This window comes from Pelodiscus sinensis, chromosome 5, assembly GCF_049634645.1.
Source record: "Pelodiscus sinensis isolate JC-2024 chromosome 5, ASM4963464v1, whole genome shotgun sequence".
In the NCBI taxonomy this organism is placed as follows: Eukaryota; Metazoa; Chordata; order Testudines; family Trionychidae; genus Pelodiscus; species Pelodiscus sinensis.
The window spans coordinates 15,531,287-15,546,909 of NC_134715.1; the positions used below are offsets into that span (position 1 = coordinate 15,531,287).

The window sequence follows — 15,623 nt, forward strand, 5'->3', positions numbered from 1 at the left end:
TGAGTTCGCCGCCGGTGGGGTCGTGAGGCCCAGGGAGGGTCACGGAGCCCGTGAGCAGGCGAGTTTAGGGGCAAGCCCCCACCTGCTTCCACTGGGAGTTACCACTCCTAGTGTTAGGGCCCTGGGCCGGGGTTCGGGAGCGAGGGAGAGCCCGGACCCCACCCCGCCGGCAGCGGCTGGTGCATTAAACCCAAAGCCTTTCTTGTTTTGGCGTTTCTGTTTGTTGGCAATACGGTCGGGACCAGCGGGTGGATCGTGACACCATCTCTGACAGACATTTATCTAACCTACTCTTAAATATCTCTACAGATGGAGATTCCACAACCTTTTGTTTTAAACCTGCTACCTATTAATTTCATTTGGTGGTCCCTAGTTCTTATATTATGGAAACAAATACAGAAGTTTTCCTTATTTGCTTTTTCCATACCAGTCATGATTTTATAGACCTCTATCATATACCCCACCCCCCCAATCTCCTCTTTTCTAAGATGAAAAGTCCAAGTCTTTTTAATCTCTCTTCATATGGGACCTGTTCCAAACCCCTAATAATTTTTGTTACCCTTTTCTGAACCTTTTCTAATGCCACTATATCTTTTTTTAAGATTAGGCAACCATATCTTTACACAATATTCAAGATGTGGGCACAGCATGGTTTTATATAGAGGCAATAAGATATTTTGTCTTATTCTCTATCCCTTTTTTAATTATTCTTAACATTGTTTGCTTTTTTGACTGCCGCTGTACAGTGAGTGGATGTTTTCAGAGAACTATTTACAATGACTCCAAGATCTCTCAAGTTGTTGTAGCCAAAATAGTCCCCATCATATTGTATGGATAGTTGGGATTATTTTTTCCAATGTGAATTACTTTACATTTACCAACATTAAATTCCATTTGCCATTTTGTTGCCCAGTCACTTAGTTTGGTGAGATCTGCTTTGGTCAAAAAGAGTACAGTATCCAGTGTGCTGAGCTCTTTTGAAAATCTGGCCCTAAAGAGTGAAAAGGAGGAAGGAGAGAGAGAGCAACAGGGAAAAGGGGGAAAGTGAAAGCTGCTCTCAGGTGAGTAAAGTGACAACAAAGTTTGCTTGATTTGTTTGTGTACATGCATACTTAAAAAAAAAAGTTTCAGATAACAAGATGGAACAAAGTTGAGCAAGAAAAGCCTTGATGGAGGACTTAAAGAAAAGAGAAAAGTCAGAGAGAAAGGAATAGCACATAGCATAATGCATAGAATCAAGAAATGCACAGAACATGGGGCATTAAAGAGAGAGAGGTAAGCAGACTATGACCAATGAGCAGAGGGAGAGGAATTTGAAGTGAATACAGTGGTGTGATCATTTTGTCTCTGGTGTTCAGGTTTGTGAGAGTTATTCAAGTGCTTATATATGGGTATACCAGCAGATTCATTGCAAATGGTATCCATCTTTGTGTATGTGTGGTTTTTCTCTTGTAAACCATGAAGATAGTGGGTCAAACTATTTTTGGGTTACAAGTTGTTAAAAGTGTGGCATGTCTCTACCCACTCACATAACTGAATAATGGGGACAGCTTTGTAATGGATCATTATATTTCTATACATATTGGCTGCGTCTAGACATATTGACTGCATCCGTTAAAAGTATTTGCGCAAAAGCCCGTCTATATTGGTCCCCGAGTTATCATTACAACTATGCGCTTTTGCGCAAAAGCGCGTCTACATTGGCGAGATGCTTTTGTGCAAAAGCAGGAGCCCGGAACCATTTTGAAGAAGGCAAAAGGGCACCAGCCCTTTCCGGGGGTGGGGTCTGGAGCTCCTTTGAGACACGTGCTTAAAGGGATCTCCCTTGACAGCCGATTCTCTCGTGCTCCGTGCTATAGGACCTCTTGTAGAGACTGACAGCCGTAGCAGTTTTTGTGGTTTCACTCTGCCTTTTTGGACACCACTGCCTTTTGCCTTTTAGTGCCTTTGCCTGGTTTTTTTTCCATCTGCCTTATTTTTTGTGACATGGGGTCAGGTGGGTGGCCATGTGCCTGCTCTGGCCCCTTCCGGCCATTTTGGAGTCCCTGCAGCTGGTGCTCCAGGCTGCTGCCCTCCTCTTCCAGGACCTGGAGGCGCAGATCGCTCTGCACTCCCTCACCAGGGAGGCCATGGCGTCCCTGTGGCATCCCCACCCCAGTACGGACCGGTGGGACCAGCTGGTCCTGGGGCAATGGGATGACCAGCAATGGCTCGACCAGCAATGGCTCCGGAATTTCCGCATGAGAAAGCAGACGTTCCTGGAGCTATGTGCCTGGCTCGCCCCTGCGCTCCAGAGAACCACCACCTGGCTGCGGGCACCCATCCCCGTCAACAAGAGGGTTGCCATTGCAATCTGGAAGCTGGTCACCCTGGACAGCTACCCATCGGTGGCACACCAGTTCGGGGTGGGCAGATCCACCATCGGTGTCATCACGATGGAGGTAAGTCCCAGAGGGAGTGGGGTGGGGGGAGGGTGCTGCACTCCATGCTCAGGGGCAGCCAAGACTCCAGGCTGGGTCACCCAGGGGTTTGGGCCGTCCCGCCCTTGCACAGACCTGCTGGGGGGGGCGTGAGGCAAGGGGGCCCTGGTGTGTATGTGTGTGCGTGAGCACAGAGGGCATCACAGGGGTGGGGGGGGGGCGCCCAAGGGAGCGCACACTCACACTGCCTTATGTGATGTGTTACCCTGTTTCTCTGCACCCTTCTGCAGGTTGTCCATGCCATCAATGACGTCCTGCTCCCGAGTCATCCGCCTGCGTGATGTGGATGCTACGGTAGCCGGCTTCGCTGCCCTCGGGTTCCCCAAACGCGGGGAGCCCTGGATGCAACCCATATCCCCGTCCGTGCCCCGGAGCATCGAGCGGCCCATTTTATGAACAGAAAGGGTTACTTCTGTATCGTACTCCAGGCCCTCGTGGACCACCGTGGCAGCTTCCTGGACATTTATGCGGGCTGGTCCGGCAGGGCACACGACTCCCGCATCCTACAGAACTCCAGGCTGCTTCGCAGGCTGGAGGCGGACCCTTAGCTCCCCCGGCAGAAGTTTACTATCTGGGATGTGCCTATGCCCATCTGTGTCGTGGGGGACGCGGCCCATCCCCTGCTGCCCTGGCTAAAGTGGCCCAACATGGGGCGGCCGGACCAGAACCAGGCCCAGTTCAACAACCGCCTCAACCGGGCCTGCAACCCAGTGGTGTGCGCCATCCGCTGCTTGAAAGCCCGCTTACATTGTTTGCTCACCTGTCTCGAGACGGGTGAGCGGAATGTCCCGGAGGTAGTGACCGCGTGCTGCGTGCTCCACAATCTTGTGAAGTGGAGGGCAGAGGAATTCCTCCCTGCATGGATGGCAAGTGAGGACCAGGCCTATGAACAGACCTGCACAGCTGTCATCTGCACCAGGATGGGGTGTGCATCCGGGAGGCCCTGACGGACATGTTCTCCCAGGCCCCATAGTAGGGTCACCTCGGTCTCCCTTTACAACTCCCTCCCATCTCCTAACCTTCCCCCTCCCCTTTCTTCCCAATTAAAAAAAAAAAACACTTTGTTTGTTGTTTAACACAAACTTGTAAGTTTTTATTTACAATGGGGAGATCTAGGATGGGAGGGGGAAGAGACCTTCAACTGGGAGGGGGAGGAGCTACTCCTGGGAGGGTTGGCCCGTGACTGCTTGTGTGGGGGCGGACCTGCACATGGGGGGCAGGCCACATCAGGGCAGGCAGCACAGGGAGGTGGGCAGGAGGGGGCAGGGGCCATTGCAGGAGGGGGCAGGGGCAGTGCTAGGGGAGGGATGGCGGAGGTTTGGGGCAAGGCTATGCCATAGTGGATGGCATGGCCAATGTGTACAGTGAGGGTGACTACTGAATCAGCCATGTGGATGCATTGGGCCTGGAAGGAGCCCCAGGCCTCCTGGCGCCACTGCAGGTCCACCTCCACACGCCAAGTGATGGCTGCCTCAACGCGCTCGACGGCCTGTACGTGGTGCCGAAGGAGCTGGTCCCGGTGGTGGACCCGCCGCCTTGGTGATTGGGCAGCTGTGGGTGCTGCTGCCGCCACAGGGCTGGAGGGTCCCCAGCTTGTGCTTGGTCCCACTGTAGGGAACAGAAGAAAGGACGGGTCAGTCAGGCAGCCCAGCCACTGTCCCCACCCCTCATGCCCTCCACCCCTGAGCCCAGGTGACACCACAGTAGTGTGGCTTGGGCCCACTCGGTTACCCTCCTCTCCCCCATGTTGTACGTTTGCATACAGGACCACCCCTAGAGTAGGGTCCTCCTCCGTGTACTGTAACCACTGGTCTGTGTCCTGGCCCCATGGAGGGTAGGAGGGCGCTTGTGTTGCGTTAACCTGTGGAACTCCCTGCCAGTGGAGGCTGTGAGGCTTTGGGCTAATCAATGGTGTTTGACAGGGAGCGAGATGAATCCCCACACAGTGCCTGGGAGCACATCTGGCAGACGTAGTCTGGGCTCTCAGATCCCCATCTCATGGGATGTCTCCTGGACGGAACCAGGAGAGTGACTGGGGAGTGTCCCATCCTTGCAGCAAAACTCAGGTGGCCCTAGGGCTGGCCCGAGCACTTCTCCCCTCCCCCTCCCACTAGCCCTCACACACATAGCCCAGGGACATGTCTGGCTGCAGTGGGGACTTCCCTCGGGGGGCCAGCCAAGGCACCAGGAGCAGGTGAGGGGCTCAGTGGGGGCCATGCTCACGGGCTGTGACGCTGCAGTTTTCCCAGGAGCAGCTGGCTGTGCCTCACAGCCAGGCACGGGACAGTGTGTCATTCTGCGTGCTGCACCCTGGCAGAGGTGCGGGCTCTGGCCTGAGTCTCTGGGGCCCTGGCTGGTTCCAGCTGGCATCCACCCTTCCCCCCGGTCCCGCTGGATGTGTGAGAGCAGCACAGTCCCAGGCGTGCCCTGGAGCTGCCTGCCGCAGCCACATGGTTGCACGTGCTGCACACTGCCTAATGCTACACAGCCCATGCAGCTCACGTGGCCAGAGTGATGTGGTCTCCCCCTCCCCCCTCCAGGTGCCTGGCTCCCCCCTCCGCCCTTGTGAGTGCAAAGTGCAACACTCACCGGTGGATCCCTCCCTGGCCTCCGAGGACGCACGGAAGACATCGGGGTTGCCGGAGGGGGCCTGCAGGGTGGCAGTGCTGGCCTCGTCCTCCGACCCACTGCTGCGGTCTCCTTCCCCCACGGTGGTCCTGGTGATGGGGGGGAGGAAGAAACACTCTGGTGTCCCAGCGGTGCTGGCTGGCACAGGATGCGGTGGAGCCGTTGGTAGTGGGGGCAGGTGTCGGCTCCTGCCCCCTGGCCCTTGCTGGCCCGGACATAGCCCAGGCGCAGCTTTTACTTTTGCCCGGACTTGCTCCAGGGTCTGGGCTGGATGTTCCTGCTGGGCGAGCGCCTGGGCCATGTGAGCAAAAATGTCTGCATTGCGGCGCCGGGAGCGGGTGTCATGCAGGGCCTCCTCCTCCTGCCACAGGTCCAGCAGTGCCTCCAGCTCCCCTGAGGACCAGGATGGGGCCCTTCTTTTTTGTATCCTTGGTGCCTCCTGTTGCTCCCTCCCTGGAGCTGCCATCCTGCTCTGGGTGGCATTGGGGACAGCAGAGGCCGTGTGGCACAGCTCTGGCCAGAGGTCCCAGAAGGGCTTCTGGCTCATGGCCTTAGCAGGCTGCGTCTGCCTTTAAGGGGTCTCTGGTTACCAGGAAGTCCGGGAGCTGCTTGCAGCTACAGAGCCTCCAAATGGCCACTAGGGCTTTTTTTTTTTTGCGCAAGAGGGCTTTTTCCTGAACGGGAGCGTCAGAGTATTTGCGCAAGAAGCACTGATCTTGGACAGTAGAATGTCACAGTTCTTGCGCAAATTCTCGCGGCTGCTTTTGCGCAAAATCTTGCCAGTCTAGACGCACTCATTGGGTTTCTCTGAATGAGCAGTAAGCATTAGCTAATCATCTAATGCAAGGATACTCAACACGTGGCCCCTTTGTTTGCGGCCCGTGGCCTGGTTTGGGCAGAGGGTCTCACAGTGCGGGGTCCATGGCAGGAGCTCACTCTCCCTTCTCCGTGTAGAGAGGAGCCCACGTTGCCACTGCAGCCTTGCGGTTGGCCACAGCCATGACTCAGGGTGCACAAGCAGCTCCAGCCAGCAGGCAGGGAGGTGAAGCAAACTCCCACTCCCCCCTCGAGATACACGTGGAGGAGTGCTGCTGCCATGGTAAGAGCAGCGCTCCCTAGGTTGGTCCCATGGGGCAGGCAGCAGGTTGGGCTGAGCCGGGCTCTGCCAGGCCAGGCAGGATGTCCTGGTGCGAGTGGCAGGCGCTTCCCCCACTTCATCAGCAGCAGCAGGTTGGGCTGTGTCAGCCGGCTTTGGGGCTTCTACTTTCCTCCAGTGGAAGAAGGCTAATTCCCTACCTTTGTAGTCAGTAAGGGTACCTCACAGCAACTTGTCACAGGTGTCTTGTTTTAATATATTTTATTCCACACATTGCTCATTAAAAGTGCTGTCATATGGGTGGAAATGGGATAAATATACCATTTTATTAATATCAGCAAAAATTACTTAAATGGGGCCCGCCTGTTGTGTAGTCTTGCCTTAATCGTATTCATGCCAGTCAGTGTGAAAGCAGCTATTTGCATATATATTTAAATGTGTACGCAATCACACTTAAGTTGTGTCCCTTGGCACAGGCTGTGAGTATCACTGTGGCCCCTGGGGCTTCCAAAGTTGAGCAGCCCTGATCTAATGCAACCTCTTTTTTGCCAGCCTACTTAATCCCTTTTGCCACATAACTCATTGCGTGGCACTTAGTTCTGTTCAGTCATGGGAAACGAGTAAAGTTTTACAATTGCCATTATGGCTAATGGGGAGTGGAGAATTTTGAAGTAATCTTTTATTCACTTATACACCATCCTAAAAATATATCTATGTCAGCTCATTTATCAGATACAGTGACATATTTAAGATGTGGCCCTGCCTTAGTGCAACAGATCACACCTTGTTTAAGTCAATAAAAAGAAATACCATAAAGACCAGCTTCTAGAATAATGTGATCAAGTAGCTCAGGGCAGGGATAAAGTACCCAACCCAGGAACATGATGTAGAAATGAGTCTCATAATTCACTTCATAAAGCAGTATTTATTCTCCCTCTATACAACTTTGCCTCCTTACTGTTATTATTTCTTCAAAATGAAATGCAGCTTCAAGTACTATTATTGGTTGATAAGTATCTTGTGCATTTAGACAGACAAGTTGTTCTTCTAGTTCCTAGCTAACCTTGATATTAATCAAAATAAAAATACAAGTCAAACAATGCTGAAGAAACAAACAGCAATAGCCAATAATAGTCGGGCCTGTATTATTACAATAGAGGATTTGAAATACTTTGATGAAGGGGTCAACCCCCATTTACATTTGCAGAGATAGCTCAGTGGTTTGAGCATTGGCCTGCTAAACCCAGGGTTGTGAGTTCAATCCTTGAGGGGGCCATTTTGGGATCTGGGGCAAATCTGTCAGGGATGGTACTTAGTCCCGCCGTGAGGGCAGGGGACTAGACTCAAGGACTCTGATCCTTCAGCTTCAAAAACACAGATACAAAAACAAATGAGCTAAGGTAAAACCCTTGGCAAAAGTCAACATTTCAGATCAGGGTAATTTGTAAATGACCTGTATGTATTACAGATAAAAGTTCATTCACACTTCAATATTTACAGAATAATTCTTCTTAGCTTTCAGACATCCATCAGATTCTAGCTTTCCTGGCAATGCTATAACAGAACTAAAATTAGGACTTATTGTGGAATAGGGTAGCAACCTTAACCATTGAGGTGCTTCCACAGCTTCATTATTAAACTGTATTGTGCAAAGAAAGTGTTCGTAAATTACACAAATAAATCAAATAGTGCAGGTTTTCATGTTTATGGAAGAAAGCATTTTCCATCTAATAACGTAATTGTTCTCTTATACAACTATGTTTTCTACTCAAATTGTTAAAAGTGTGTGCATGCATGTACATGTGCAGGCATATACATTGGGACGAGATGGTGGTTGATGCTACTGGAAATCCAAAATGGAAAGAGCTAGACAATAAGAAATGCTGTGGAATGCTAGTTCCCAAAAAAGGAACTACAGGTAAGGTTATTGAGGGATTTTACGTGTACTCACCCTGGTAAAGTTGTATAAATCTGGGATGTGAAGCAGAAGTGATCACTCCATCTGGCAGCTCCCTCAGAAACAGTTTCAGAAGACTAGCTACTGAGCACACATCAGCATCTTTAGCCAGCTCCACTTCCTCCCCTCGGTCATATTTCAGACGCAATTGATCCACCATTTTCATGTTACCATTCACCCTGAAGAGACCTTCCTGTGTCAGCCCTGTAATTATATATTAAACATAAGTAAAAACAGCAGGCACTCTGCTTTCAGTTAGCACACCCCATTGATAACAGTACCATGCTGTAAGTAACCAAGACACCCAAATATCACAAAGCTATTAGCCAGTGGATTCTCTGAATAAAATAATAATTAATATTAAAGACCAGATCCTATATGTCCTATAAGTATCTATCAAACATCGAAAAAGTCTAACAACAACAGGACAACTTCTGAATATTCAACACCACACTGGATTTGGGCCCAAATGGCTGGAAGCTATTTCCACATACATTAATTGGTGTCCAGTCAGGTCTTGATCCTGCCAAGACTTATGTAACATTTATGTGAACAGTTCTTTATTTGCTCCAGTGGATCTGTTCAGGTAAGTAAAAGAAATCTGTATTTTCCTCAGAGGAAGCAAGAAAAGTTCATTACAATCCTAGGACATTCCTAGATTGAAACACATAGGGTGTGTCTAGACTACAGGGTTTTGTCGACAAAAGTGGACTTTTGTCGACAAAACTAAACCTGCGTCTACACTACTGCTGAGTTCTGTCGACATAATGTTGACAGAACTCAGCAGTTTTGTCAACTCTGGTAAACCTCATTTTACGAGGCATAACGCCTTCTGTCGACAGAGTTCTGTCGACAGAAGGTGTTATTGCATCTAGGGTTGTGTCTAGACTACAGGGTTTTGTCGACAAAGCAGCTTGCTTTGTCGACAGAACTGAATGTAGTCTAGACGCTCTTTGTCGACAGAAGCTTTGTCGACAGTATCTGTCGACAAAACTTCTGTCGACAAAAGCCTGTAGTCTAGACATACCCTTACATAGGCCTCCACAACACTGACAAGGCAGTATATTTAAAAAACAAACAAACAAACCACACCTCAGTAACCAAAACTTAGCATTCTTCCAAAACAGATATGCAAAATTACTCTTTAATGTTGACACCGCCTACTAAATGGGTTAAAAACATAGATGGAATATTTTAAAGAGAGACACTGTTAAAACACAAGGCCCAACTTGCAGAATACACCTGTGCAGAGAAAACAATATTGTTATGTAAAACACTATTCTGTCATCTGCTAGACAATGGAAACAATAGAACAGTAATGAATGGCATTTCTGTGAGAGAAGTTGGGCAAAGTAACAATTTCTCATACAGATAAAAAACATCTTATCTTCCAAGAGAGTCATTCTGAAAAAAGGTCTAGGCTAGATGGCTTTGGGAAAAAAAGAAGAAATTTTAACTAGGGATGTTAAGTAACTAGTCGCAGAGGTACAACAGTCAGACTGGCACAAGCAAGGACTGCTTCAATCCCTGCTCGCGCCGTTTCCCGCTGCACCTCTGCCTCCGCTGCCACCGCCCCGCTCCTCCCGGGAAGACAATGCTGGGGGGAACCTGCTTTTAAGCGGGCTCCCCCGCACTCCAGCTCCTGCTCCCCCCGCCATTGCTGTGCTGGTTAAACTGCTGTGCCTCTGCCCTGCCCTGCGGGCTTTTGCCACATTTCAAAGGGAGAGGCGGCGGCATAGCCGGGAACCCTGGGCAAGTGGAAACTCAAGCAATCTCCACTTGCCCTGGGCTCCCCGCTGTGTCTTACTACATTTAAAAAGCATAAGTGCAGCCAGGACAGCAAGCGCCCCACCCCTTATCGACTAGTCGAGTAGTCGATGGAAATTTCATTGACTACTTGATTAGCTGATTAATCAAAATTTAACATCCCTAATTTTAACACTTGCAGAAATAACTTAGCCTCCCCCATAAAATGCCAATTCTGACCAACAGCTAGCCCAGTTATCTTGGATGGGTATTCAATTCAACATGAACTTGAACTGGGGTTCTGTAGTAGATTATCCACATCTAACGTCAGAGGTCAGCAGCAACACTCAATTGTGTCTTCACCTAGTAAGAGTTCCAGAATGGAACTGAATCTGAAGAGGCTTATACCAATAACACTATTACATGAAAGAGACTGTGTTAAGTTTACCGTGCTGGATCAAATATTCTACTATATCCCACACGATTGCTGGGAGGCCATTCTTGGTAAGTCCTTGCTGCTGGAGGTCCTGGAGACTCACAGCGAACACCTTCTGACAGGTATGGTCTCTTGGATTGTTCACTGGCGGGGCTGCTATCTTTTTCATGTCCTCTTTCAGCCTCACTGCTGCTTTGCTTTGCTTAAAGGAGCACAGGAAAATATAGCAATCAAGATACATTTACTATAAGAGGTTGCATGGTTACAGCACAAGCATGTCAGTTAAGAATTAAGCATTTGGGGTTTGAAATAGAAGAGTCTGGCTGGATTTTTTGTTTGTTTTACTTTAATCCACAGCAAACTCTCTATGAAGTAGCACATTATAAATGGGTAGGACAGAGAAGAAGTAGAGAGAAAGGAAAAAAAGTAAGGAGGAGGAATCCAAAGCCTCCTATTCTCAGGTATGGTGAATAATGGACTGTTGTATCCAAGCTATACTGCTACAGTAATCAGTGGGCCAGACTCAGGAGAGACTATGTATGTCAGCTGCAAAATCTGAATCACCAATTTAGACTCAGTTTTTAAGGCCAGATGGAATCACTATGATCACCGAGTCTGACCTCATGTACAACACAGAGAAAAGACCCTCCCTCACATAATTTCTGCATCAAGCCCATAACTTCTGGTTGAACGAGAGCATTATCTTTTCAAAAGATAACCCACCTTGACTTAAGAGTTGAAGAATCCAGAAGATAAAGTGTCCAGATAAAATCTAATGGTAACAAGGTAAGTGACAGAAAAGGACAGAAATGTAAACCAAGATACATAAGGTTGGGTTGAAAGGGAACTGTTCATCTACCCTAGGAGAAAATACAGCAGTAGCTTAATTCACCACACATCACATATTGAAGTCCACAATTTATAGGCAGGGTTTGATTGTTATATGTAATCATAATATAAACTCATCCTAATTCACTCAACCAACATTTTTTTTTAAAGTGTTTGCATATATTTCTGGCATCAAGTTTATTAGCAGCTAAGTGGACTGTAGGCGATCACCCATGACACTGGAATTTCAAGTGTGGTGCATAAGAAACAGCTGGATCCAGGAACGCATTAAAAATAAGCAGGACACCTCCCTGAAACCTGGTAATATTCTCTTCCGGTAGAAATGTTTCAAGTCTTATCTATGATTTGTGTGTTATAAGATATAGGGAAGCAGAGCTATTTAACAATACTCATACCTATTGTTTCTTTGAAAACAAAACATTACAGTACTATGTTGTAATCTCTTTAAATTCAACATGATGTTTAGATTCCACCTCATAACTTGAACATGTGCTCAGATTTTGCTATTAAGCCAAGCTTCTCCTTGTTCCAGGTATGAGAGAGAATTTGCATTAATCTTACCAATATTGCTGCATCTTTTCTGGTCAACACAGCTTCTCTGAGGAAATATATGCTAGTATCAGGACTTAGCAACCTAATCTTATCTGTTACGTTCCTGGACTGTGTTTGTCTGACGTATATAGAAGATGTGACTTGTGTATCTAAGGCTATAGAACAAGTTATAAATATCTCAAATAATATTTGAGAAAGAGTACAAGTCCATGTAATTAAAAAAAATGCATTGTAATGATCACCTTATAAATACATATGATAAATAAATATGTTCAAACTCCAGCTTCCACCAAGATATCATTTTAAAAATATTTCTTATGAGAATTATAAGTGACTACCATAAACTGTTTTCATTTAAGTTATATGCCAAGCAAAGATTAGGTTATAAAGACTAGACAAGTAATAAATAATTCACATTTTTATAGCACCTACCATCAGAGGATCTTGAAACACTGTTCTACATAAGGCCCCAAACTTGTAAAATACTAATGCATTCTCTGTGGCAATCTCTGAGCAGCAAACATAATTCTATCTAATCTGAGTTGGGGGGAAAAATAATCAAAATATGGTTATACTTGTCCCCTTTTTGAAAATACAGTAAATCTCACTAATCAGTTGCTTTTTTTAGATAAAGCTATGAAAGTTTAGGGCACTTAACCATTTTTGCTTAATAGCATTGCAGAGTGTACACACAAGACAGCACCTTGAATATTAGAAGACTAGCCACACTTCTGCAACTTTAACTTTTTCTCTTTTCAAATTGCTAATTATCTTTAACTACATGGGACAATTTTTTAATCACAGACCAACTGTAAATCTAAATTTCACCATCACTAGACACTGTTTTGAAGGGGAAACATTTCATCTAAGCATAAAATAAAATGAAAAGGCTAGGATCAAAGACAAAAGAGAGGAAAAATACCAATCATACCATTTCAGTTTCCTGAATTAACTAAAAGCATGCCAGCTCTAGTATATGTATTGTGTTCCCATTGTAACAACCTCATAGACTAGGTGTCCAATACAAACAGGAGAGAAAGCCTGTATTTCAATTCGGAGTAAAAGTGAGAGAAGCTAAGCAATACTCACTTACCACTTCTCCCCTCTCCCTCCATGCAAATAACTATGCCTCACAGTGCAAGAATATTTTGGATGGAGCAGAAGAAGAAAATCCTGAACAGATCCATAGTGGATGGTTAGTTTAGATTTTGCAAGATTAAAAAGTAAGTCATCCAGACTCAGACATGTTAATATTAGATTTTGTAAGATTAAAAAGTTAAGTCACCCAGTCTCAGACATGTTGATAATCTACAATTCCTTTCCCTGGAGTTGCACACTGTTAAGTTTATGCAGTTTAATAAACTAGTGGTTGGAAGAGGCCTACCTCAGCCCACTTGAACTAATCACAGCATACAACAGACAGCCTGTACTTACACAGATGGCTAATGCGCCTGCCCCCATTCTTTCAGGAAGTGTCTGGACGATGAAGATGAGATGAAAGCATTAAGCAGAGTACAGAAGGCTACTAAGATTTCATGCCATGAAAGCCTTTAAGTCCAGGAAGACAGACAAAAATATAAAAAAATTGCTAAAGAATTCTTATTTTATTGGATGAATCACTGAGAAGTTAGCTTTTTCTTCTTAGACTCAATACACATGGCTGGGATCAGCCCCTGCAGTTGAAATCTGATTCCAAGGAGTCCTTTATTAGCAGTCTGGAGGAGTCATGTGACCTGGTACTTAAGTCTTTAACATCTCAATCAATTACCAGGCATTTATTACATGCCAGCAGTCCAAAGATTTAACCCAAAAATTTACAGCTGATGTGTCCTACAGAGGAACATCACCCTGAGGCTAATCTCCCCTCACATAGAGGCTGCCACTCAGTGACTCTGCCTCACTAGTGTCATTATTCCCATTTCTGATTTAATGCCTGCTAGAAAACTCAAATATACTTTGAGGTGGAACAAATCCCTTTGTGAAGGCTCCACAGGACAATACTAACCAAGACACAACTTTTCAATTTTCTGAAACACTGCTCATTTTTCAAAACAAAATGCATTCCACACAGAGTACATACTATATACGTCACTCCCTCTGTATCACTATAACTGCTCCCTAACATTTTAGCCTAACAAACTGCAGTTGCCACTCAATTCAAAGTAGTAAATGCAAAAATCCCTTTTCAAATTTTGGCAACAAAATAATTAAGTAGCTATTTACAAACATGATACCCTTCCTGAATTGCATAACAGGGGAAAGATATAGGCCTTTGGTCAGGCAGAAGCAGAAAGTGTGGGGAGCACCTGTAGTTGATGGGATTAACCAATAAGCACAGGCCTATCAGTTAAGCATGTAGTCAACTACACTATGACATCCCTTGTTAAGCCATGGTGTTAGAAAACATAGTAAGAGAGCCAAAAAATACTACCGTGGCTTAACAAGAGATATCATAGTGTAGTTGAGACACATTGTCTGGTTTCTCCTGTATTAGTAAAATGAAGGTTAAGAAGAACACAGTTCTGTGTAATTTTTGTGAAAAGCACATTAGTGGCTTAAGGAGGGGAATGAAATAGGAGGATGTTGATTCAAATCCACTGAGTCCCGTAATTCTTTAAAGAAAATAGAAAACTAAAAGACAGTTGACATTAGCTGCTCCTGGGTAATGATTAACTGTTACCCCGTAAGCATCACCCATGAAGTGATTAATTGGTTACCAGTTCACATCCCTAACTTAAATGCCACCTCTGGGAAACCTCCTCCAGTTCAGGAAGGGTGTTGGCTGTGACTTTCAGAGCCCAGGTCTGAATGTTCTTCAGAAGTAAAGGTGGCAATCCTGAGATTCCCTCCCCACAACTTCTGAACATCCATTATCCCATTTTGGGTTGGAACTCAAGTTACAATAATGTGAAATTTCAATGTAAACATCTGAAATTGTGAAAGTGACTAATTTTAAAAACCTCTGGACATGAAATTCACCAGAATGGTCCACGAATTTGGTAGGGCCCTAACCAAAAGTGCATGAGGCTTACTGGTATGCTTACCAGTTAACCACTCATGCTCACTAACTCTGGCAGCAGAGGGGCTGGTGGACTGGGTAGAGGGACCCCATGACTGTGACAGAGCCAGCAGCAGGACATCACAGCTGCAGAGGAGCCCAATGGCTGAGGCTAGGCAAAAAGGTAGGACTTAGATTAATATGGTTAACCAGTTATGTGCTACTGTTTAACTAGTTAACTGTTTTAGCATGTAAAAAAAATTCTACAGTTGTAAGTTGTACTTCCATGACAAAGCCACTGCACTACAGCACTTGTTTGACTAACAAATTTATTTGGGCATATCATAGAATCATAGAGCTGGAAGAGACCTTAGGACTGGAGCCCACTTTGTCAGATGCGTGAAGTCAAATGATGACGTGGGCTCCAACCCAGGAAAGCTTATGCCCAAATAAATCTGCTAGTCTTGAAGATGCCACAGGACTTACTTCTTGTTGCTGTTGTTTTGTTGAAACAGACTAACATGGCTACCCTTCTGAAACTGTTCAGACCAAACCAGTTGCCCAAGAAGAGAACTAAATACAACTTCAAGAATTGTGCCCCCAACTCGGGTTACAATAGCAATACTAGGTAAATGAATGGTATATAAGGTAGCATATAGGAACATGTACTGCAGGGAACCAAAACAGCACAGAGGGCTGTTTAACCACTGCCCAAACTGAGAGGTACTAGTCCAGAGCACAGAGCTGAGAGTCATGGCTCCCAGGGCACTTTCACAGCTTTGCCACTAGTTTTTGGGCCATCCTGCCAGCAGCTGCTTCCAAGGTTGACTATCTAATGGCTCACATTGAAGTGGAGGGCCGCGAAGTCGAGCCCCCCGATT

General features: G+C 46.2%; 1 protein-coding gene across 9 annotated transcripts in view; it reads right to left on the minus strand.

Moving 5' to 3' along the window:
* Positions 1-15,623, minus strand: part of FAM13A (family with sequence similarity 13 member A) — a 335,143-nt gene that overhangs the window by 180,860 nt on the left and 138,660 nt on the right. For 8 of the 9 annotated variants that reach the window (XR_012904023.1, XM_075929587.1, XM_075929584.1 and 5 more), the window contains exons 2-3: positions 10,356-10,545; positions 8,156-8,365 (exon numbers count right to left, since the gene is read on the minus strand). Coding sequence is in view for 8 of the 9 variants with exons in the window: in XM_075929584.1 (XP_075785699.1) it covers positions 8,156-8,365; positions 10,356-10,545 (400 nt within the window). In the remaining variant the exon portion in view is untranslated. Of the gene's footprint in view, positions 1-8,155; positions 8,366-10,355; positions 10,546-13,178; positions 13,355-15,623 lie in introns of those variants that run through there. The other variant, XM_075929586.1, reaches the window with a different exon arrangement.